At 44.5% G+C, this 26,695-nt stretch overlaps 1 protein-coding gene across 5 annotated transcripts in view; it reads left to right on the top strand.

Moving 5' to 3' along the window:
* Window positions 1–26,695, top strand: part of LOC126284782 (putative fatty acyl-CoA reductase CG5065) — a 192,888-nt gene that overhangs the window by 104,835 nt on the left and 61,358 nt on the right. For all 5 annotated transcript variants that reach the window (XM_049983945.1, XM_049983946.1, XM_049983947.1 and 2 more), the window contains 2 exons: window positions 9,439–9,578; window positions 23,264–23,373. In XM_049983945.1, coding sequence (XP_049839902.1) covers window positions 9,439–9,578; window positions 23,264–23,373 — 250 coding nt within the window. The remainder of the gene's footprint in view (window positions 1–9,438; window positions 9,579–23,263; window positions 23,374–26,695) is intronic.

Raw genomic sequence — 26,695 nt, 5'->3', positions numbered from 1 at the left:
GCTGTACGTGACCCTTCACGTCTCCACTTCACTATTACACCGGGAACAATGGACCTAGGGATGTTTAGGAGTGTGGAAATCTCGCGTACAGACGTATGACACAAGTGACGCCCAATCAAGTGACCACGTTCGAAGTCCGTGAATTCGGCGGAGTGCCCCATCCTGCTCTCTCGTGATGTCTAATGGCTACTGAGGTCGCTGATTGGAGCACCTGGCAGGAGAGGGCAGCACCATGCACCTAATGTGAAAAAAGTATGATTTTGGGCGTGTCCGGATACTTTTGATCACTTAGTGTATGTTTGGTGTATTCCGATACGCATCACAGACAATTCTGGCTATTAACTGCATTTCCGTATCCACTGAAGTTTCACACACAAGAGACTTTAGGTGCCACTGTAGGAAATAATGAAGGGGATTCAGGTCAGGTGACCTCCAGGCCATGAAATAGGACTCCCCTTCAAATCAAGCGACCAGGAAATGCAACATTGGGACGATTTCGGACTTCCACACTGAAGTGAAGCGGTGCACAGTCATTTTGTATCAACATACTCTCACGAACAGCCAAAGGTACGTTCTCCAACGACTCAGGTGAAACTCTTTGCTCGAACCTCAAGTACAGGTGGCCATTCAGACGTCCAGGTAGAAGATATGGCCCAATGAGATTGTTGCCTAGAATGCTGGCCAAGAAAGTTTGAGTAAATAAACAGCAGAATACGTGTAAACTTCCAGAATGAGATTTTCACCCTGCAGTGGAGTGACCGCTGATAAGAAACTTCCTAGCAGATTAAAACTGTGTGCCGGACCGAGACTTGAACTCGGGTCGTTTGCCTTTCACGGGCAAATGCTCTAACAACTGAGCTACCCAAGCACGAGTCACGTCCTCACAGCTTTACTTCTGCCAGTACCTCGTCTCCTACCTTCCAAACTTTACAGAAGCTCTCCTGCGAACCTTGCAGAACTAGCACTCCTGAAAGAAAGGATATAGGAAAGACATGGCTTAGCCACAGCCTGAGGGATGTTTCCAAAATGAGATTTTCACTGTGCAGCGGAGTGTGCGCTGATACGAAACTTCCTGGCAGATTAAAACTGTGTGCCGAGCCGAGACTCGAACACGGGACCTTTGCCTTTCACGGGCAAGTGCTCTCTTAGTAATCATTTATTTGTCTGTACATGCACATCACATCTACTGATTTCTGTTCCATTCGGATATTTCTTCGTGGTGTGCTCCTCGTCATTTAAATAAAAGAAAGAAAGAAAGAAAGAAAGAAATTCCTGACATCGCTAAGAAATCTTCATTTCCTTTATTTGATATAAAATAGCTTCGACAAGTAATCAACAATTTAAAAAACAAGTGGACACCTGACTACATCATCACGACTCAAATGTTGTAGAGAGCATATGTGGAGCAAATCTCGGTTGCAAATTCTGAAATCTACCAGCCAAATCCGAATTTCGTGAATAGATAGTAGATAGCTTAGAACACCAGCTAGGAGCAGTATTTGGTAATCTGCTAACGTAAAACCGGATGTAGAAGCTCATGCAAACGTAGTAGTCATGACATCTACACTCCTGCGTACGATCTGCAGGCATGACGATGATTCAACCCCGCGTCTGGCCACCCAGATGTGCACGGTCCAGTCTCACAAATATGACCACTACCTACGCTCGAAGTGAACGTGCTATAACAGCTCACAGACGGTAGGTGTCAGAACTAGGAGCAGAGGGTATACAAAGTATACCGGGAGAATGCGGACAAAAGTGGTCGTTCTCGTAATGTGTAAACTCGTAATGTGTAAACGGTGCGGCTTATCTGATGTCTAAAAGGGCACAATCATTGGCATTTGGGCCAAGGATTGAAGAATTGAAGAATTTCCACAATGGCTAACTCTGTAAACTGTCCACGTGCCGAAGTGGTTAAGTTACACCGTCCACGCAAAATGGCACTATCCAAAACTGGTCCTCAAGTGACTGTGGTACATCAAGGGCAACCTCAGATCTACAATATTTCCGAGCTGGGGCAAAAACTTTATTAGTAGTGTCTCCCCCGCCCCCACCCTCTCAAGCATTTCAGATAGAATGTCAACAATGTTAAAAAAATCGATTTTTCGAAATTGAGCTCATTTTATAGCAAACATCTTTTTGAAGGTTTGATAAACAAAACATGTATGTTAGAGAAAATGTAAGACATGTTATTTGGTAGTAAGTGTGCCAAACTGCAGTGCCACGCTTTTTCACACAGCGTTCGTCTATCGCACGACACTGTATTTCGCTCGGTGGAATTCAGACGTGTATATCTTGCAATGGAAACCATCAAGCCTACATCAGGACGGTGGAAATTAAAATGTCCTTTGGTGCCTTTGCTGCTCCCTGTCGGCTGGTTTGACATCCTACCCACCCCTCCCCTAAAAAAACTCTCAATCAATGCTGGGTGGGATGATTTGTGACCAGGAGAATAAGAGCTCTTCAGACATTTTGGACTCTTTATTGCCCATTAACTAATAACTTTCTCTTTTCTGCGACATAAAATTAAATATAGGAAAAATAAAAGTAGTAAACACAAGCGAATACAAGACAGCACACATTTCTCCATTCCTTAGGCCACAGAATTTTTTTCTCTCTAATCTTGCTACAGGTTTGCACGGCGTGCTTTTCTTTCTGCGAAAGAATCGAATACCTCATCAAAGTCTGTCAAACGTTTTTCTACATGAAAAATCAAAACGCCGTTGTCTAATACTGAAAAATCTGTTAATAGAAATAGTGCTCAAGACTAGTGAATTTTCTCGATTTTGATTACGTCTGTCACTGCTAGATACAAGAAAATAGGCCTTTCAAACGTAACAGTAATTGTAACACGTGCCAAATAAGCGAGACTGTTTTGGCACAAATGGTCAGTTTTACGTATTTCCTTTACATAAATAACACAACAGAATATAATTCACGAAGTACCAAAATCAAATGTCTATTAGTCCTACTACGAGCAAAAAGTTTTATGTCAGGAAGTAGATTCATATTTCATTCGTATGCTCCAGTTTCTCAAGCATGAGATCGAAAAGTAGTAGTAGTAAGAAATTTTTACATAAAATTGGAATCGTCATATTCTTCCATATAATTTGTGATGACCCCGTTTCTTGTGTTTCCTTGTCCCAACAAACAATTTTGTCATCACTAATTCTGTAACTATTCCCACCATTGTCAAAACTTATTCTCTGGTCAACGTCACTAACCCAGCCATAATCACTGGTTTAGTTCTTAACCACGCCAGAATCACCATTTTAGTTATCCTGTGTTTATCCCCCGGTTATGCGTTACTACCTGTTCTTACAACGCGTTTTACGCGCTATTTCGAGAATAGAATCAGGCGGCTGCTAACTGGGGAATGTTCAACTGGACCTAACTAGTGTAGCGATCCGGCAAAAATTTTCTGTCAAAATTTCATTTCCTTGGCTACACCAAGAAGATATGTAATTTTTCTTACATGTCATTCCTGTTAGATGTTTATTTACACTCTGGTAGACTGAATCTATAGATTTTGCTTAGAATTATAACAATGCTGGACATCCACAAACCCGATCAACGACATAGACAAACACTGACTGGCATTCACTTTGCGTTCATTCGTCTCGGTTCATATACCTCTTTCGCCTGTGGGAATTTTTTTTATTTCTAGATGCGACAGGGATTCTCCTGGTAGAGACGTCATGTATGCACACATTCAAAAATCAGCTTATGATTAGTTCAGATATCAACATAGAACACGCTCAAAAATGTCCAAAAACCAACAGGGACGAGTCTCAAAATCATATGAACAATCAATAGAGCAACGTGCATTGTATGCTAGTCGCTTTGTGAAATAAGGTTTCTTTCTTCAGTAGTATGAATTTGGCGACCCCTAAAATTGCCGCCTGGGGCAGATACTCCGCTTTGCCCCCCCCCCCCCCTCCGCCCCTCCTAGTCCCGGAGCTCATCATGGCTCATACACTACTGGCCATTAAAATGTCTTCACCACGAAGATGACGTGCAATAGACGCGAAATTTAACCGACAGGAAGAAGATGCTGTGATATGCAATTGATTAGCTTTTCAGAGCATTCCCACAAGGTTGGCGCCGGTGGCGACACCTACAACATGATGACATCAGGAAAGTTACCAACCGATTTCTCATACACAAACGTTGTTGTGATGCCTCGTATAAGGAGGAGAAATGCGTACCACCACGTTTCCGATTTTGATAAGGGTCGGATTGTAGCCTATCGCACTTGCGGTTTATCGATCACGACAATCCTGCTCGCGTTAGTCGAGATCCAATGACTGTTAGCAGAATATGGAATCGGTGGGTTCAGGAGGGTAATGCGGAACGCCTTGGTGGATCCCAACGGCCTCGTATCACTAGCAGTCAAGATGACAGACATCTTATCCGCATGGGCGTAACGGATCGTGCAGCCACGTTTCCACCCCAGAGTCAACAGATGGGGACGTTTGCGAGACAACAACCATCTGCACGAACAGTTCGACGACGTTTGCAGCAGCATGGTAGACCATGGCTGCGGTTGCCCTTGACGCTGCATCACAGACAGGAGCACCTGCGATGGTGTATTCAACGACGAACCTGGGTGCACCAATGGCGAAACGTCATTTTTTCGGATGAATCCAGGTTCTGTTACCGCATCATGCTGGTCGCATCCGTGTTTGGCGACATCGCGGTGAACTGGAAGCGTGTACTGGTCATCGCCATACTGGCGTATCACCCGGCGTGATGGTATGGGGTGCCATTGGTTACACGTCTCGGTCGCCTCTTGTTCGCATTGACGGCACTTTGAACAGTGGACGTTACATTTCAGGTGTTTTACCACCCGTGGCTCTACCCTTCATTCGATCCCTGCGAAACCCTAAATTTCAGCAGGATAATGCACGACCGCATGTTGCAGGTCCTGTGCGGGCCTTTCTGGATAAAGAAAATGTTCGACTGCTGCCCTGGCCAGCACATTTTCCAGATCCCTCACCAACTGAAAACGTCTGGCCAATAGTGGCCCAGAAACTGGCTCGTCACAATACGACAGCCACTACTCTTGATGAACTGTTGTATCGTGTTGAAGCCGCATGGGCAGGTGTACCTGTAAACGTCATCCAAGCTCCGTTTGACTCAATGCCCAGGCATATCAAGGCCGTTATTACGTCAGAGGTGGTTGTTTTGGGTACTGATTTCTCATGTTCTAAGCACCCAAATTGCGTGAAAATGTAATCAGATGTCAGTTCTAGTATAATTTTTTTGTGCAATGAATAACCGTGTATCATCTGCATTTCTTCTTGGTGTAGGAATTTTAATGGCCATTGGTGTGGATAAAATGGGTTAATGACGGCTGCAGAGAAGTGTAGTCGGGAACAGACTTACAATTTTTGACAACTGACGGAGCAGATGGACCAGGAGGCTACCAACAGCGTCTCCTACACGACCGTTCAGCTAACGTTGCTGCATATGGGTCTGCACAGTAGGCACCTGTTTCATGCACCCGTGCTGACTGCTGGTCATCGGCGACGAAGGCTGGAATATGGACGCCACTACTGCAGCTGGGCGTCCACTGAGCGGTGACAGGTGGCCTTTTCAGATAAATCGCGTTTTATTCTCCAACGGACAGATGGTCGTTGGCGTATACACTGAGAAACAGCTGACAGCAAACACTCTGCAGCAGTTGTCGGAAGCGTCCAAGTCGGAGGAGGGAACGTTATGGTCCGGTGAATTCTTAAAGGCACGATGGATCAGCACAAGTGTGCATCCACACTTGAAGACAATGTCTACCCGTACATTCAGTTTGTTTTTCTTCGGCATGATAGCATCCTGCAGCCGAACAACGGAATGTACCACACGACTCGCAGTGTACTTGCGTGGTTCGAAGAGTGCCAGGATGAGTTCATCGTACTCACTTAGCCACCATACTCCTCAGATTTTAACGCAATCGATAATCTATTGGACCACCTCGACAGGGCTGTTCACGCCACGGATCCTGAATCGAGAAGCTGGCCGCGGCACTTGAGTCGGCGTGGCTCCACATCCCTGTCAGTACGTTCCAGAACATCACTGTATCTCTTCGTGTACGTCTCGCAGAGGTCTGCACTGCAAAAGGTGGCATTTTAATGTGAACAGTGAATATCCGCGATCTCCCTAAATCACTCCAAACTAATGCTAAGATGGTCCCGCCGATTGCCTCCCCAGCCTTCACAAATCCGAACATGAGCGCCGTCTCTAATGTCCTTGTTGTCAACGGTACATTAAACACCATTTTCCCCTTCCCTTCCTTCTGGAGGCACGCTCCTGTGCTCTCAAAATACATTCATCAAAAAACGTTTTGCATCACCTCAGTACCGAGAGTTCCGCAACCAATCCAGAAAATAGAGATCAACATAAACATCATTTCCGCCCTTTTTACTGCTCATGAAAACCACACATTGTATTCTGTGCCACCATACAGCGAGACCTTCAGAGGTAGTGGTCCAGACTGCAGCACACACCGGTACCTCTAATACCCACTAGCACGCCGTCTTGCATTGGTGCATGCCTGCATTCGTCGTGGCAAGCTATCCACAAGTTCATCAAGGCACTGTTGACCCAGACTGTTCCACTCCTTGTGAGGTTACAGGGGATACTGTAATAGTATATCTAATTTGCTGGATGTGGCAATGTTCACTGTGGAAGAACAGTTGGGGTGTAGCAAGCACACGTCAATATGAAACTTCCTGGCACATTAAAACTGTGTGCCCGACCAAGACTCGAACTCGGGACCTTTGCCTTTCGCGGGCAAGTGCTCTACCATCTGAGCTACCGAAGCACGACTCACGCCCGGTACTCACAGCTTTACTTCTGCCAGTATCCGTCTCCTACCTTCCAAACTTTACAGAAGCTCTCCTGCGAACCTTGCAGAACTAGCACTCCTGAAAGAAAGGATATTGCGGAGACATGGCTTAGCCACAGCCTGGGGGATGTTTCCAGAATGAGATTTTCACTCTGCAGCGGAGTGTGCGCTGATATGAAACTTCCTGGCAGATTAAAACTGTGTGCCCGACCGAGACTCGAACTCGGGACCTTTGCCTTTCGCGGGCAATATATTTATGGAGTCACATTCTTTACAATGAGAAGAGGCAGCATATAACAGTTTCACATTGAATTACTTAGTCACATAATTGCCTATGTCTCAGCATAGTATCAGGGATAATATTTTCGACATTAAAGAACATGTTTTATATAAAAATTAAGTTGTAAGCCTGTTTGAGAACCTCTGCATAATAAGTTATTGTCTTTTGTTGTGAACGTACTGTTCAGTTTTCGATCTATGTAGAGCAAAATGAGTATTTCGTATGCCACACCTTTTAGGTAAAGACGTGGTTAAACAAAAGAAGAGGGGTGTAACTGCCAAAAAGTGGAGAGCCCTTAAATATGTAAATAATCTGATGATTGTCTATAAAATAATATAAGGTATTTAGTTTTACGTATTTTAATATTGTAACATTGTAAATGCATGATGGCCATGTTTAGAAATAATATATTTGACTAACGTAGTGTCACGTGACCAGACACAGGACAGGGGACAAAGGTGGAGGTCTTTTGATCGTGGTCCGTCGGTGCGGCTAAGTGCCGCCGACATAGTATCACGTGGCCATCAGTTTCTTTTGTGGAAGTGATTTAGAAAAAATAAAAAAAGTTTCCACTCTAAACTGTTGTCGGTGTAAATCATTTGTGAACGATCGTGATTTAGACAAATACTTGAATTCATTCACTGCTGTACTTAGGCTGGCTATTTACTCGATATAGGGCACGAATGCAACTGTGCACAACCGAACCCCTTTTGCAGACGAGTCATGGTAACAGGTTGTGTAAAAGCCCGAGTGAAGCTGCATCCTCAACGGCGATTCGGCGTAGATCCCTCAGAGTTGTTGGTGGGTCACGTCGTCCATAAACAGCCCTTTTCAATCTGTCCCAGGCATGTTCGATAGGGTTCATGTCTGGAGAACATACTAGCCACTCTCGTCGAGCTATGTCGTTATCCTGAAGGAAGTCATTCACAAGGTGTACACGATGGGGGCGCGAATTGTCGTCCATGAAGACGAATGCCTCGCCAATATGCTGCCGATATGGTTGCACTATCGGTCGGACGTTGACGTTCACGTATCGTACAGCCTTATCCCACCAGCGGCGTACGTTGGTCCCACAAAATTCCACCACAAAACACAGGGAACCTCCGCCTTGGTGCACTCGCTGGACAGTGTGTCTAAGGCGTTCAGCCTGACCGGGTTGAAAAAATTGGTTCAAATGGCTCTGAGCACTATGGGACTTAATTTCTGAGGTCATCAGTCCGCTAGAACTGAGAACTACTTAAACCTAACTAACCTAATGGCATCACACACATCCATGCCCGAGGCAGGATTCGAACCTGCGACCGTAGCGGTCGCGCGGTTCTAGACTGAAGCGCCTAGAACCGCTCGGTCACTCCGGCCAGCGCCTGGTTAAAGGCATATGCGAGACCCAGCAGTGAAGAGAACGTGATGCCAACTCTCAGCGGTCCATTCGGCATGTTGTTGGGCCCATCTGTACTGCGCTGCACGGTGTCGTGGTTCCAAAGATGGGCCATGCCATGGACGTCGTGAGTGAAGTTGCGCATCATACAGCCTGTTGCGAACAGTTTGAGTCGTAACTCGACGTCCTGTGGCTGCACGAAAAGCATTATTCAACATGGTGGCGTTGCTGTCACGGTTCCTCCGAGCCGTAATCCGTAGGTAGTGGTCATCCACTGCAGTAGTAGCCCATGGGCGGCCTGAGCGAGGCATGTCATCGACAGTTCCTGTCTCTCTGTATCTTCTCCAAGTCAGAACAACATCGCTCTGGATCACTTCGAGACGCCTGGACACTTCCCCTGTTGAGAGCCCTTCCTGGCACAAAGTAACGATGCGGACGCGATCGAACCGCAGTATTGACCGTCTAGGCATGGTTGGACTACAGATAACACGAGCCGTGTACCTCCTTCCTGGTGGAATGACAGCAACTGATCGGCTGTTGGACCCCCTCTGTCTGATATATGCTGCTCATGCATGGTTGTTTAGATCTTTGCACGGGTTTAGTGACATCTCTGAACAGTCAAAGGGACTGCGCCTGTGATACAATATTCACAGTCAACGTCTATCTTCAGGAGTTCTCGGAACCGGGGTGATGCAAAACTTTTTTTGATGTGTGTATTTATCCGTAGCCGGCCTGACAATGCCTTCGAACCTGACAAGTTTTTGTCAATAGCATATAACTGAAAGATCCTTTCACGGCAAAACGCCTCGACAATTTAACCGTCACTACCTTTACCTTCTTCCTCGTTATTGCAACTTAATAACCATTTAAGCTGTCCTGCGAACGGTCTCAGAACCTGAGCGCAGCCACTTATACAAGTATTTTTCGTGATCGCAGGCTGTGGTGCACACGTCGACGGCGTACGTGCAGTGCGTGCGGCGCCAGATGCGTGAGTGCGTGATGGAGCCGCCGATGACGGCCGCTGAATTCCTGCAGCTCTGTGACAGCATCAAGGAGGACACAGGCGACCTTCGGAGGTAGGCGTGCACCGCGCATCATTGCACTGCTGCAGTAAGATAAGCTTCCCAGTTTTGTGAGCCAAGTCCTAATCGTCGCACAAATACGCTAAGCTTTCAACATCTCCCTTTTTAAACAACACTGTTCAAGTCGAGTTAGTTATTTCACTAATCGATAGATAAGTTTTGTCTTTGACAGACAACAATCTACAGGGTGGTCCATTGATCGTGACCGGGCCAAATATTTCACAAAATAAACGTCCAACGAAAAAGCTACAAAGGACGAAACTTGTTTAGCTTGAAGGGGGAAACGAGATGGCGCTATGGTTGGCCCTCTAGATGGCGCTGCCATAGGTCAAACGGATATCAACTGCCATTTTTGAAATAGGAACCCCAATTTTTTATTACATATTCGTGTAGTACTCAAAGAAATATGAATGTTTTAGTTGGACCACTTCTTTCGCTTTGCGATAGCTGGCGCTGTAATAGTCAAAAACACATGACTCACAATTTTCGACGAACCGTTGGTAACAGGTAGGTTTTTTAAATTAAAGTACAGAACTTAGGTACGATTGAACATTTTATTTCGGTTTTTCCGATGTGATACATGTACCTTTGTGAACTTATCATTTCTGAGAACGCATGCTCTTACAGCGTGATTACTTTTAAATACCACATTAATGCAATAAATGCTCAAGGTGATGTCTGTCAACCTCAATGCATTTGGCAATACGTGTAACGACATTTCTCTCAACAGCGAGTAGTTTGCCTTCCGTAATGTTCGCACATGCATTGACAATGCGCTGATGCGTGTTGTCAGGCGTTGTCGGTCGACCACGATAGCAAATATCCTTCAACTTTCCCCACAGAAAGAAATCCGGGGATGTCAGATCCGGTGAACGTGCGGGCCATGGTATGATGCTTCGACGACTAATTCACCTGTCATGAAATATGCTGTTCAGTACCGCTTAAACCGCAAGCGAACTATGTGCCGGACATCCATCATATTGGGAGTACATCGCCATTCTGTCATACAGTGAAACGTAGTAACATCGGTAGGACATTACGTAGGAAATCAGCATACATTGCACCATTTAGATTGCCATCGATAAAATGGCGGCCAATTATCCTTCCTGCCATAATGCCGCACCATACATTAACCCGCCAAGGTCGCTGATGTTCCACTTGTAGCAGCCATCGTGGATTTTCCGTTGCCCAATAGTGCATATTACGCCGGTTTACGTTACCGCTGTTGGTGAATGAGGCTTAGTCCCTAAATAGAACTCGTGCAAAAAATCTGTCATCATCCCGTAATTTCTCTTGTGCCCAGTGGCAGAACTGTACACGACGTTCAAAGTCGCCGCCATGACATTAGTGGTGCATAGAAATATGGTACGGGTGCAATTGATGTTGATGTAGCATTCTCAGCACCGACGTTTTTGATATTCCCCATTCTCGCGCAGTTTGTCTGCTACTGATGTGCGGATTAGCCGCGACAGCAGCTAAAACACCTGCTTGGGCATCATCATTTGTTGCAGGTGGTGGTTGACGTTTCAGATGTGACTGAACACTTCCTGCTTCCTTAAATAACGTAACTATCCGGAGAACGGTCCGGGCACTTGGATGATGTCATCCAGGATACCGAGCAGCATACATAGCACACGCCCGTTCGGCATTCTCATCACAATAGCCATACATCAACACGATATCGACCTTTTCCGCAATTGGTAAACGGTCCATTTTAATACGCGTGATGTATCACGAAGCAAATGCCGTCCGCACTGGCAGAATGTTACGGGATACCACGTACTTATACATTTGTCACTATCACAGCGCCATCTGTCACAAAATGAAAAAAGTCGTCGAACTATAACATTCATATTTCTTTACGTACTACACGAATATGTAATAAAAATGGGGGTACCTATTTAAAAAAACGCAGTTGATATCTGTTGGACCTACGGTAGCGCCATCTAGCGGGCCAACCATGGTGCCATCTGATTTCCCCCTTCCAGCTAGACAAGTTTCGTTCTTTGTAGTTTTCTCGTTTCATGCTTATTTCTTGAGATATTTGGCCCGGCCATTATCAGTGAACCACCTTGTATAGTTAAGCCTGAGTCATGCCAACACCTGTCGATAAATTGTAGCACGTCTTTGAGGCAAAGATTCTGGTGCACGGACTGTGTCAGCGAGAGAGAATACTTGTACTTAAAAGGAGGCGGTATGTCTGTGAGGGGGTGAGGGGTTGGGGAGAGAGGAATGGACAGTACGGCACGGCGCGAGACGTAGCGGAGCGAGCTGAGGGGAGGTTGCGGTCTGAAGTGGAGCTCCTACAGGGTTTCAGGAAAAGGACTCCCTGATTTCAAAATTAAATGTCTCGAAAACAAAGATCGATAGAGGAATGCAGTATACGGTGTGTTTATTGTGAAAGCTGTAAAAAGTTTGTACAGCAGTTTGAAATAATAGTTACAAAAGCTGCTAACAGATGGCGCTGTATTCGTCGTACGTAATGCCTAGTATAAATAGTGATCCGAAGCCCAGAGCGATCAGTTCCACTGTTGAAACGTGAAAGGAGGTTAGCGTACCGAAGGAAGAGATTAAAACCATGTACTCCATTGAACAACGCGTTTTTCTGGTGCTAGAGTACCGCAGGTTAGAAGAGAGTCCTACGGCAACAAGGCGAAGTTTTCAAGCACGATTTAATGTTCCAAAAGGACCGGCTGCAAAAACCATTCGTACGCTCTTTGCAAAATTTGAACGAACAGGCAGAGTAACTGATGATCTAGTGGGGCATGTTGACCGCAAGCAAACCGCAGTTACGCCTGAAAATATCGCCACAGAGCCTACACATGTTTTCATTCAAAATTGAAACGCACCAGGCCATACCCGTAAGAGCTGTGCAACAAAGGGTTGCCTTTGCTAATCAGATGCTCACAATGTTTGATAGTGAAGGATTTGATGTTGGCTGCATCTGGTTTACAGATGAAGCACACTTCCACCTGAATGGATACGTGAATAAGCAGAACTGGCGATTTTGGGGTTCCGAAAAGCCATATTGGTGTGAAGCGAAACCCATCTATTCTCCTATAGTTACTATGTGGGCTGCAGTATGCAGCAGAGGCATTATTGGCCCTTTTTTCATTCGAGAAACGGTCACTGGTGCACGTTACGTTGAAATTTTGGAGCAATTTGTCACCACACAGCAAGCGTTAGAAGATCGACCAGGTACTGAATGGTTTATGCAAGATGGAGCCCGACCACATCGGACCGAACAAGTGTTTCGCTTTCTTGAGGAATACTTCGGGAATCGAGTCATTGCTTTAAAATATCCCAAATTTACTGGTGCAGGCATGGACTGGCCTCCATATTCGCCGGATTTGACTCCCTGTGACTTTTTTGTGGGGCACAGTGAAAGATATGGTCTACCCGAAGCATCCCGCCACGCTGGACGAGTTTGAATCTGCGATCTCTGTGGCATGTGAATCCATTTCAGTTGAGACACTACGAAATGTGATGGCGAATTTCATTCGTCGTTTGCGCGAGCTCTGTAGCACCAAAGGTGAACATTTTGAAAACACTGTGATGTGATTGTTTGCAGAGATTGTTTTCATACGATTATTTCACTTATATATGCTGATATGAGCTGTACAGCGTACAGCGCCATCTGTTAACAGCTTTTGTAACTATTATTTCAAACTGATAATATTCTTCTCGGGTATGCAGCCGGATCATAACGTCTTCATGACACAATATTTCCGCGGTCCAACTGGCCGCCATCTTCAGGTGAGAGTGCTGGTGCACGATCTCGCCGGACCTGACTTCCTAGCGCAAGCGGCGGCCCCTATATAGGCCGCAGAAGACCCACAACGCGTGCGCGAGAAGGTGCCGTAACCGCCCTCTAGCGCAGTAGACATACCCCGCCGCCAGTGATGGAAAGAGGCGAAATCGAGATATCGCTATCAAAAATTAAAAAATTTAAATAAATAAAAATTTTTTTGCTGAGATGCCGTGATGGAAGAGTAATACCTAAGTTTGCTAGATTTGTGCATTTTATTGATACGAAAAAGGCCAACAACATCAAGAAGCGTGCCAGTTTCGCCTTGGTCAAGGAGCGCATTCGCTACACTCGAAGACAACTGGATCTCATATCCAAGGATTTACTTTTCTTGCACTTGGAGTATCGTCGCTGCTGTCGGATGCATCTTGGGAATGGGTGGATAGTTCTTCTTGGGCACTATCAGATTGGACGCATAGGAGCGCCGTCAAGAAACAGTCTTCGAAGTTTCAACGGCTTTGTTCTCAACCCATGATATCTGATGACGACACCCGTCGATGGACAGTGATTAACCTCACGAGTAAAGAATTGGACGACGCCACGCTGTCAGTGTTGGAGAAAGGCCTGAATTTTGCCCCTACACCGAGGAATGTGCCTATCACCGAATTCATCTGCGCAGTCGAACAAGCAGTGTCCAGCTTTTCGCAGGATCAAGCTCAAGAGATTAGGCAAGAGGTCTCACATACATTGCGGCGGGCGCCGCCTCCACGGAGTGACATCTCCGCTCTCGAAAAGGCAGCCGTCCGGTCCATTAGAGAAGACGAAGATCTGATAGTTCTACCAGCGGACAAAGGCAACGCAACTGTTCTTCTGTCACGTGATGACTATCTGGGAAAGATGGACCTCTTACTTGAAGACTCAGCATACAGAACATTGCAGGGCGACCCAACTGAACGGATAAAACGGAAGACGCTTTCACTGTTGAAGAAGTGTTCTTTACCTGACGACGTTCTCAAAAAACTTCGTCCTGGTGCTGCCGTGCCACCGAGATTATACGGTCTACCCAAGATTCATAAGAAAGGGGTCCCACTTCGTCCGATCGTGAGTAATTTGGGCGCTCCTACCTACAATCTAGCCAAGTATTTAACATCTGTTCTTGGCCCTCACGTCGGTAAATGCGAACATCACATTTCCAATTCTATGGTGTTTATTCAGAGATTGAAGTCCTTGTCTCTTAGTCCCTGGGATTTGCTTGTGAGCTTTGATGTCGTGTCGCTTTTTACCCGGGTTCCTCTGGAAGAATCCTTGCAATTAATTGGTGAGAAAGTGGATGAGGGAACAACCAGGCTTTGTCGCCACGTGTTAACGTCGACGTACTTTTTATTCAATGACAAATATTTTGAACAGACTGATGGAGTGGCTATGGGGAGCCCTTTGTCCCCAATAGTCGCCAATCTTTTTATGGAAGATTTTGAGGACATGGCGCTGAAGACAGCGTCCTTAAAACCAACCTGTTTTTAGAGGTACGTTGACGATACGTTTATGGTGTGGCCTCATGGGAGAGAAGCTCTGGACCGCTTCCTAGATCATTTCAATTCCCTGCATCCTAGCATCAAATTTACAATGGAGGTGGAAAATGATGGAAAGCTTCCGTTTCTGGATGTTCTGGTGTACAGAAAGGATGATGGGACACTGGGACACAGCGTTTATCGAAAGCCTACGCACACGGACCGTTACTTACATGCTTCTAGCTGTCATCCATCGTCCCAGCGTACGGGGGTCCTGCGGACGTTGGCGAGAAGAGCTTATGCCATTTCAGATGGAGAAAGCTTGACACAAGAATTGGACCATCTTAAGATTGTGTTCAAGCAGAATGGCTTTACAGATAAACAGATCCGTCGTGCTTTCCAGTTTGGACCTTCGCCTGAACCACCAGAAGATACCTGCAAATCGGTAGCTTTTCTGCCTTTTGCTGGGAGCATTTCCTCGAAGATAGGAAGGATTCTGAAAAGATATCACATCAAAAGTATTTTTCGTCCACCAGCCAAGATTAGAGCGCTCCTTGGCTCTGTTAAGGATGACTTGGGTTTGAGGAAGCCCGGTGTTTACAAGATTCCTTGCCACTGTGGTAAGACTTATATTGGTCAGACAATCCGGACCATTCAGGAGCGATGTGTTGAGCATCAGCGGCACACAAGACTGCTTCAACCTGAGAAGTCTGCAGTGGCGGAACACTGTCTCACCGAGGGACACAGAATACTATATGACGAGACACAAATGGTTGCCCCTGCATCTCGCTATTGGGACTGTATTTTAAAAGAATCCATAGAGATTCGGTTATCTGACAATCTTATTAATAGAGACAAGGGTTTTCTTTTAAGTAAGACTTGGGACCCAATGTTATCTGACATTAAAAAACAACGGTCTGTGGTTCTATCGTCGGAATAAAATTTTTATTTATTTTAATTTTTTAATTTTTGATAGCGATATCTCGATTTCGCCTCTTTCCATCACTGGCGGCGGGGTATGTCTACTGCGCTAGAGGGCGGTTACGGCACCTTCTCGCGCACGCGTTGTGGGTCTTCTGCGGCCTATATAGGGGCCGCCGCTTGCGCTGGGAAGTCAGTTCCGGCGAGATCGTGCACCAGCACTCTCACCTGAAGATGGCGGCCAGTTGGACCGCGGAAATATTGTGTCATGAAGACGTTATGATCCGGCTGCATACCCGAGAAGAATATTATCAATTATTACGCCGGGAAAGCCTTCGTAGTCTCATTATTTGAAACTGCTCTATAAACTTCTTACAGCTTTCACAATTAACGTACCGTTTACTACATTCCTCTATCGATCTTTGTTTTCGAGATATTTAATTTTGAAATCAGGGAGCCCTTTTCTGGACACCCTGTATATGCAGTGTAGAGCCAAGGAAACTGTTACACTGCCACAAAACGACATGGCATGGACTCGACTGACGTCTGAAGGAGTGCTGGAGGGAACTGACTCCATGATTCCTGCACTACTTAAATCCATACGAGTACGAGGGGGTGGAGAGCTCTTCCGAACAGGACGTTACAAGACACCCCAGTTATGCTCAATAATGTTCATTTCTGGCAAATATGGTGGCCAGCGAAGTGTTTAAACTCAGAAGAGCTTCCCTGGAGCCACTCAGTAGAAATTCTCGACGTACGGGGTGTAGCATTGTCCTGCTGGAATTGTCCAAGTCCGTCGGAATGCACAATGGATATGAATGGATGCAGGTGGTCAAACAGGATGCTTATGTACGTGTCATCTGTCAGAGTCGCATCTAGACTATCAAGTGTCCCATATCACTCCGACTGCACACGCCCCACACCATCAACAGAGTCGCCACCAGCTTGAAGAGTTCCCTGCTGACGTGCAGGGTCCATGGATTCACGAGGTTGTCCCCATACCCGTGCACGTCCATCCGCTCGATACGATTTGAAACGAGACTCTTGCAACTACGCAAAATGTTTCCGGTCAGCAACAGTCCAAAATCGGTGTTGACGCGCCCAGGCTAGGCATAAAACTCTGTGTCGCGCAACTCTCCGAAAGCCCCTATCGATGATGTTTAGTTGAATGGTTCTAACGCTGACATTTGTTCATGGCCCAGCACTGAATTCTGCAGCAATTTCAGGTAGGGTCGCACTTCTGTCACAATGAACGATTCTCTTCAGTTGTCGTTGGTATCGTTCTTTGCAGGACCTTTTTCCGGCTGCAGGGATGTCGGTGATTTGATGTTTTACCGGATTCCTGATATTCACGGCACACTTGTGAAATGGTCGTACGGGAAAATCTCCACTTAATCGCTACCTCGGAGAGGTTGTCCCATCGCTTGTGCGACAACTATATCACCGCCTTCAAACTCACTTAAATGTTGATGACCTGTCATTGTAGCAGCAGTATCCGAATAACAACTGGGCCAGACACTTGTCGTCTTATATAATCGTTGCCGACCGCAGCGCCATATTGTGCCTGTTTACATATGTCTGTATTTGAATACGCATGCCTATGCCAGTTTCTTTGGCAGTTCACTGTAATAGGCTGAATCGTCCGCCATGTTCTCCCCAGTTCCGAGGATTGGGCAATATTTACCTTGTGGGTGGTTAAATTATTCACGCAACCTTTTACAATATTTATTATAAAATATTTGATACTGCATGTGCAAAGTGTGTGGAACAGTAACTAATTGTCTAGAGATACAAAGAACAACCTTTTCATATAACAGAAAAGTTGGAATGCAGTATTACATGGCTATAGAAATGTAAGCTCGGAACTTGCGTGGTAGTTTGTATAATGAATTGACAACTCTGTACGAATGTGTTCAAATGTGGGTGCTATGCAGTAACAAATTGTGCCTGTTTATTAGTTTTTGCGCTTGCGAAAGTGGTGTTTATTTTTCAGTCATTAGTAGATATTTTAAGAAATGCGACGTAAAACTTTTCTTTCTTTTTTTTCATTACCTTCAATTTGTTCTTGACCACTTCTGAGTAATTCCCCCATGGCCAGCACATTCTCCAGATCTCTCACCAATTGAAAACGTCTGGGTAATGGTGGCCGAGAACTCGTTCGTCACAATGAACTAGTCATTACTCTTGATGAACTGTGGTATCGTGTTGAAGCTGCATGGGCAGCTGTACCTGTACACGCCATCCAAGCTCTGTTTGAATCAATGCCCAAGCATATCAAGGCCGTTGTTACGGCCAGAGGTGGTTGTCTGGGTACTGATTTCTCAGGATCTATGCACCCAGATTGCGTGAAAATGTAACGACATGTCACTTTTAATATAATATATTTGTCCAATGAATACCCGTTTATGATTTGCATTTCTTCTTGGTGTAGCAATGTTAATGGCCAGTAGTGTAGATCGTAACGTCCGTGCCTAGCAGGCCGTTAGCCTGCTGGTCCCTGTTGTATTAATGTTGCTGATTACTTTCTGTGACTATTGATTTTTACCGTTGTAACTGTGCACCCTAAACGGAGAATCCGAGTGGATCTACTTGCTTGCGGTCGGTCTGTAGTGTAACTTGCTTCCATTCCGCGGGAAGATTAAAGTGCAAAATAGCCAGTAGAATAGCAACGTATTCGTCCTGCGGTGTCCCTGTTCAATTTTAAAAGCAGTGTGAATGAGCCTACTTGAACGTTCCTAGCACTTTCTGCTGCTTTTTTGTGCTCTCTTCTCACGTGTTAAATTTAGCCTTTAGTCTAAATTCACCCCTTTCTGGAACTCCTCCCGAGTCGTTTACTATTCTGGGGGAAGGAGAGCCAGATAATATCTTAAAGTTAATTATTCATCGAGTTCTTTGCTTACTCGCCTGAAGACTTTGTTTCATCGATGTGTCCTAAGCTGAACTCACACCCGGTATTGCTCTCGGAGCCTTGAATTGTTTTGTGTGTTACAGACATTTTCTGCTCCTGTGCTTATCCTTAAGGTTAGTGCCGCGGGTTGGTTCGCCAATTGGCAACGGACATCATAATACACTCCCACCTAGACAGCTGAGACAGTCTGCAGTAATTCTGATGCTGCGGTATTTATGATACTGCTCTTATTCTGTAACTGCCCTTATTGGTAAAATTTTCACTTTGGTAAACCTCTTGGAGTACTTGACCCTTTCGTTTTGGATTTCGAGTTCGTAAAGTTAATTACCATTGCAGTTAGGTCTAAAAACTGCGTAATAATACTTAATAAACTGATAAATCTTGAGATTCCTTTCATTGGCAGTTACCTCGTTTTGGCTGTTACCTGTATGGCATTTAGCACTTTATCTTGAGATTCCTTTCATTGGCAGTTACCTCGTTTTGGCTGTTACCTGTATGGCATTTAGCACTTTCCGTGTTTTCCAGAATAAAATATTTATTTTCATTGACAAATGAAGACAGCTTAAAAAAATTGCAGTAGTTCTACGCCTCTTACTATAGACAAAAATAAAAAATATTGCTGAGGGTTTGTCATTAAAAGACCTGAATTTCTAGGAATCATTATTTGCACTTCCACATCTACATCTACATCCATACTCCGCAAGTGTGGCGGAGAGTACCCTGAGTACCTCTATCAGTTCTCTCTTCTATTCCAGTCTCGTACTGTTCGTGGAAAGAAGGATTGTCGGTATGATTCTGTGTGGGCTCTAATCTCTCTGATTTTATCCTCATGGTCTCTTCGCGAGATATACATAGGAGGGAGCAATATATTACTTGACTCTTCGGTGAAGGTATGTTCTCGAAATTTTTAACAAAAGCCCGTTCCGAGCTACTGAGCGTCTCTCCTGCAGAGTCTTCCACTGGAGTTTATCTATCATCTCCGTAACGCTTTCGCAATTACTAAATGATCCTGTAACGAAACGCGCTGTTCTTCGTTGGATCTTCTCTATCTCTTCTATCAACCCTATCTGCTACGCATCCCACACTGCTGAGTAGTATTCAAGCAGTGGGCGAACAAGCGCACTGTAGCCTACTTCCTTTGTTTTCGAATTGCATTTCTGAATCTCAGTCTGGCATCTGCTTTACCGACGATCAACTTTATATGATCATTCCATTTTAAATCCCAGATAATTTATGGAATTAACTGCTTCCAGTTGCTGACCTGCTATTTTGTAGCTAAATGATAAGGAATCTATCTTTCTATGTATTCGCAGCACATTACACTTGTCTACATTGAGATTCAATTGCCATTCCCTGCACTATGCGTCAATTCGCTGCAGATCCTCCTGCATTTCAGTACAATTTTCCATTGTTACAACCTCTCGATACACCACAGCATCATCTGCAAAAAGCCTCCGTGAACTTCCAATGTCATCTACAAGGTCAAAAAAAAAAAAAAAAGGTTCAAATGGCTCTGAGCACTATGGGACTCAACTGCTGTGGTCATCAGTCCCCTAGAACTTAGAACTACTTAAACCTAACTAACCTAAGGACATCACACACATCCATGCCCGAGGCAGGATTCGAACCTGCTACCGTAGCAGTCGCGCGGTTCCGGACTGCGCGCCTAGAACCGCGAGACCGCCGCGGCTGGCATCTACAAGGTCATTTATGTATATTGTGAATAGCAACGGTCCTATGACACTCCCCTGCGGCACACCTCAAATCACTCTTACTTCGGAAAACTTCTCTCCATTGAGAATGACATGCTGCATTCTGTTATCTAGGAACTCCTCAATCCAATCACACAATTGTCTGATAGTCCATATGCTCTTACTTTGTTCATTAAACGACTGTGGGGAACTGTATCGAACGCCTTGCGGAAGTCAAGAAACATGGCATCTACCTGTGAACCCGTGTCTATGGCGCTCTGAGTCTCGTGGACGAACAGCGCGAGCTGGTTTTCACACGACCGTCTTTTTCGAAATCCATGCTGATTCCTACAGACTGATTTTCTAGTCTCCAGAAAAGTCATTATACTCGAACATAATATGTGTTCCAAAATTCTACAATTGATCGACGTTAGAGATATAGGTCTATAGTTCTGCACATCTGTTCGACGTCACTTCTTGAAAACGGGGATGACCTGTGCCCTTTTCCAATCCTTTGGAACGCTTCGCTCTTCTAGAGACCTACGGTACACCGCTGCAAGAAGGGGGCCAAGTTCCTTCGCGTACTTTGTGTAAAATCGAACTGGTATCCTATCAGGTCCAGCGGCCTTTCCGCTTTTGAGCGATTTTAATTGTTTCTCTATCCCTCTGTCGTCTATTTCGATAACTACCATTTTGTCATCTGTGCGACAATCTAGAGAAGGAACTACAGTGCAGTCTTCCTCTGTGAAACAGCTTTGGTAAAAGACATTTACTATATCGGCCTTTAGTCTGTCATCCTCTATTTCAGTACAATTTTGGTCACAGAGTGTCTGGATATTTTGTTTTCATCCGCCTACCGCTTTGACAGTAGACCAAAATTTCTTAGGATTTTCTGCCAAGTCATTACATAGAACTTTACTTTCGAATTCATTGAACGCCTCTCGTATAGCCCTCCTCACACTACACTTCTCTTTGTGGTACCGATATAAACCTGTCCACAACTACCCCGGTGTAGCCAAAGGGTATCGTGCTTTTTTTGCCGGTCTTAAATATTCTTTTGTTTTCCTGGTGGGTCTGAAAATATTTTCCACCCCATACTTGCTTAAAACGTACCCAATGTGATCTTTGACCTTGCTAATGAACGGAAGAACAATTTTGCCCTTGGGCGACTGTTGTTCGTCGTTGCTCCTGATTCTCTGCCTAGAGGGAAGTGCTCGATCTATATCCTTGCTAGAATAGCCATTCTTCACGATATTTGACCGTAGATGTTCAATCTCATCTTTTAAATAAACAGGTTCACAAATTTTGTACGCCCTGTCTACCAAGGTTTTCATTACAGCTCTTTTTTGTCTAGGGTGGTGGTTTGAATCTTTATGTAGATAACGATCAGTATATGTGGCCTTTCTATACACCTTATGGCCCAACGTTCCGTCCTGTCGTTTAATCACAAACACATCCAGGAAATTCAATAAAAGAACATTTAAGATCGGCAAAAGATGCACGACACTCTTTAGCTACACCGGGGTGTATAAAATTCCTTGTAGTTGTGGACAGGTTTATATCGGAACCACAAAGAGAAGTGTGAACACCCGTCTTGTTGAACATAACAGGAACTGCCGCCCGGGTCACACGGATAATTCCGCCGCACCGGAACATGTTTACCAGGAAGGTGATAATGGAATAAAATTCAGCGAGACGAGCGTCATATCAAAAACCTCGCATTATTATGCACGTATGTATAGAGAGGCTATCGTGATTGATAAACATCGTAATAATTTTAACAGGAAAGACGAAGGTGTTAAACTGGATAAAATTTGGTTGTCAGCGCTGCACAGCAAGCGTGACGATCGGTTACTTTCAGTCGAGAATGTTGGCATTACCAGAGACAATCTCATAGCCGACCCCACGGGATCGACAATGGCGCCCTCTGTACTGCCTATATAATCAGCGCTTCCTCGAATTGCTGGCCGCGGTGGTCTCGCGCTTCTAGGCGAGCAGTCCGGAACCGTGCGACTGCTACGGTCTCAGGTTCGAATCCTGCCTCGGGCATGGGTGTGTGTGATGTCCTTAGGTTAGTTAGGTTTAAGTAGTTCTAAGTTCTAGGGGACTAATGACCACAGCAGTTGAGTCCCATAGTGCTCAGAGCAATTTTTTTGAACTTTCTCGAATTCCTCTCTTCGCAGTTCGCCGCTGTACCTTGGAGGATGTCTCTCGCAGACGAAACGTCAGGGAAGAGTTTTATAATTCGACCATGGCCTATCTGTCAGGAAGTTGCATGTGATGAGTAGATACTGTTCAAGTTTCAGCCATCAGGCGCTAGTCTGGCCCTGTACAGCATCTCATCGACCTCTTCAGTGTTCAAATGAGGAAATTGTGTTAAGTGGTGGTTAATAATAAAATCAACATTATGCCATTCTCGCATGTTTAACCTTTTTCTGCCCACGTCCCATTGCTAACCCATTACATACGGAAAGATTTCTATTTATGTTTCCTGCATTCACAGCGACAGATTTGCGCTTGTTTGCCAAAATCAGAACAATTTTTTTTCCAGCGGAAATCAGTTAACGCATTAGAATATCTGACAGGTTTCGCTACCATAGGATAATTACAGACCACGCTGGATCTCTGTGAATAGTTGCACTTTAATTATAACCACGCGGTACATGCCCCTGCTGTTTATCTGCAACAACCCACTTCTTCCTCCCGCACCGGAACTCGCTCTTTGGACAAGCTTTCATTTGTCCACAAGCGTTTTCCCTGTCGATGGCCCTGTTATAAACTGCAGACCTAAATGAGGTCACAGTCACCAAATATGAACCATTAACAAATACGTATCGAGTAATGTAATGTGGTTGATTCGGTGATGGACAACTCGATTACTAAATTTCTTGTTTTCTTTTCAGGTTTCTAGGCTCGTATCCGAACACTTACACCTTCACAAAAGCTGTTGCAGAGCATCTTATCCAGCAAGAGTTCTCTGACCTTCCAGTAGCCATCGTTAGGCCGTCAATTGGTCAGTATGCTTGGTATGCTAAATTTCCTTCCGCTACTCCTCTTTTCCATAACGTTGTTCGTCTTATGTATATCAAGTTGTAATGTTAAACTTTCAAATTTTTCATATTGTTTTACTTGAATAACCAGCTTCATTTAGATACGCTCAGAAGCGGAGGTATTTCCTCAAATTACTATTGGAAGACGTGCCTGTGTTGCGCATGTGAACAGTGTCGTGAAACAAAACTTAAATTTTAATGAAATGCTGAATTTGAAGTAATGAAAATGAGTCTACTTAAGTGCCAAAAGAAACTAATTATGTCCTCAATGAAAACTATTTAACTGACACTCGATACTAAAGTGCATTATAAACGCAACGTAAGCGCAATGTCTGACTCAAAATATCCACGAAATAAAATACTGCTCATCACGGAAGAAAATAACTGTTTAATGTTTACTTAGTACAACATCTGAAAATTCTGACGACGTATTTTTGCTCACAAGAGTGTAAAATGAGATATCCCTTAGAAGAACAGTAACTTGCCGTTTGTCAGTATGCTATTTCGTGTTGGTGTATCGATGTTCTTGAAGCTAAAGAAGAATAATCTATTCTAAATTTTTCTTTGCTTGTCAGGAAAAATTTGTGTTTGCGTGTGGTATAAGGTGCAATGCATACACTACAAATTATTCAAAACTTAATTAAAATTGAAGGAGCAGGGTTCTACGTCAAAGAAAATCGTTCCTGAAAAATTAAACTATGGGTTTTGTCAACAAAAAAAAAAGACTGTACAAAGTAAGAAGACAGACAATTACGAAATTCTCTTTACAAAAATTACGGCATTACCAACAGCTGCGTAATTTGCGACATCATGGAAACAAAGAGATCAATTGAACACAAATCGTGAATATTATATGTTATCTAAGGAACAAAGATTTCCTTCAATTAATATTTCTGACAAACTTTTCATCTTCTCGCATACATGGGTTACCATGAAATATTCCTCCAAAAGTATCCTCCCTCAATACAAGCAGTGAAATAGCTTAATAAACATTTTGTCATCTCCACAATAAAGTATTCCAGATAATTTCTTCCAGACTCGCAAACGTCGGAAATCCTTCTCTATAACTCATCTGTTTGCTACTATGCCTCTAATACGAATGGCCCAGCGTTGCACAACCGACTGGCAAGCAACCGCACCACAGATTACATTAAACACTGAGTCAACGATCTTATCCACTACCCGTGCATTTTTGTCCCAGTATAGTAAGGATGAATTGTTTACGAAGGCAGAAAATTTATGAATACCTTACAATCTGAATATGCTTTCATTTAACCTCATTCGCATAAGAAACTCATTAATTTACTAATTATTTACTGCATTTAATGACACTAGGGTGTTGGAAAGAAAAAGAAACGAAAGGAAGAGTTAAAGTGAGGTTGATATCAGTTGTTAAATTAAATATTATTTTGCAGCCTAAAATTCCATTGTACTTGAAATACAAGGTGACAATCAGTTAATGTCACTAGTTTTGACTTACACCAAAAAGATTAGCACTTAAAGACGAGAGAATCTCGGCAAGAAATGGAGACGTGCTATTGGGAATTACAAGTAGAGGTCAATAAATATTTCACTTCCGTGCAATGACCTGTTCTAGACTATAACTTAAGTAACTTCTGTCATAATTTCATGTCTATATTTGATCGGAAGAACGGCTAAAATGCTGATGGAAACTACTTTTTTTGTTCGCGTAAGTTACATTCAATGCTTGTGCCATTATGTGTAATCTCGCTTCCCGTGTCTTTTGTTTGGATTGGTAGATTCACACAACAGCTCAATATACGATCCTACACCACAGACTTTGGACATTAAACTAGATTTTTGGTGTCTCACTCCCCCTTTCTACACGATAAGCAAGTAAAATCGATCTTACGAGGGTCTGGTAAAATAAGGTCACTGCAGGTTTGGTCGCAGGTCGCATAGCAGACAGTACGTAAAGAAGGCGGGATTTAGTTATTTACATGTTCCTTCTATCAAAATTAGTTTAAAAAATGTAACACACTTCCTCACAGAAAAACATGACCACATGCCGAACGTTAAATTGCTTTCTATTTTTTCTCTTTACAAGATTAATTATGTATAATCACGCATTTAAGATGCGTTTATATGTGTGACAGTGCGTGCACTATTGTGCGTGCGGCAGTTGCGCGTAAGGAAACGCTTGTAACGCCTCAGAATCACGCATCCCCTCTGCGCAGGCGCAGGAAAATTCTCATCTTAGGCAAGGAGACTCGTGCGATAGTCGTTCGTCTGTGCGCGATTATGTTCGTTTGGCACTTCATTTTGCTACGGCTCGCTGTAAAGGAGATTGTTTCTCGCGCTCACGAGAAAGGACACGTACAGCACAAAAGCGTACAGGTCGATTCATCTGTTTACTGACAGAGAGAGCCGACAGTTGAAGAGGCTCGTAATGTGTCATAGGCAGACATCTATCCAGATCATTACACAGGAATTCCAAACTGCATCAGGATCCACTGCAAGAATTATGACAGTTAGGCGAGAGGTGAGTAAACTTGGATTTCATGGTCGAGTGGCTGCTCGCAAGCCAAACATCACGCCGCTAAATGCCAAACGACGCCTCGCATGCTGTAAGCAGCGTAAACATTGGACGATTGAACAGTGGAAAAAAGTTGTGTGGAGTGACGAATCACGGTACACAACGTGGCGATGCGATGGCAGGGTGTGGGTATGGCGAATGCCAGGTTAACGTCACATGCCGGCGTGTGTAATGCCAACAGTAAAATTCGGAGGCGGTGGTGTTATGGTGTGGTCGTGCTTTTCGTGGAGGGGGCTTGAACCCCTTGTTGTTCTGCGTGGCACTATCACAGCACAGGCCTACAATGATGTTTTAAGCACCTTCTTGCTTGCCACCGTTGAACAGCAATTCCGGGATAGCGATTGCATCGTTCAACACGGCTGAGCACCTGTTCATAATGCATGACCTGTGGTGGAGTGGTTACACAACAGTAACATCCCTGTAATGGACTGACCTGACCTGCACAGAGTCTGATCTGAATCCTATAGAACACCTTTGGGATGTTTTGGAACGCCGACTTTGTGCCAGGCCCCACCAACCGACATCGTTACCTGTCCTCAGTGCAAAGAAATGGTTCAAATGTCTCTAAGCACTATGGGACTTAACATCTGAGGTCATCAGGCCCCTGGAACTTAGAACTACTTAAACCTAACTAACCCAAGGACATCACACACATCCATTCCCGAGGCAGAATTCGAAACTAAGACCGTAGCGGTCGCGCGGTTTAAGACTGAAGCGCCTAGAACTAC

The sequence above is a fragment of the Schistocerca gregaria genome, chromosome 8 (assembly GCF_023897955.1).
Source record: "Schistocerca gregaria isolate iqSchGreg1 chromosome 8, iqSchGreg1.2, whole genome shotgun sequence".
Taxonomy (NCBI): domain Eukaryota; kingdom Metazoa; phylum Arthropoda; class Insecta; order Orthoptera; family Acrididae; genus Schistocerca; species Schistocerca gregaria.
Note: the sequence above shows the minus strand (reverse complement) of the source record. Positions and strands in the feature narration are given on the sequence as shown.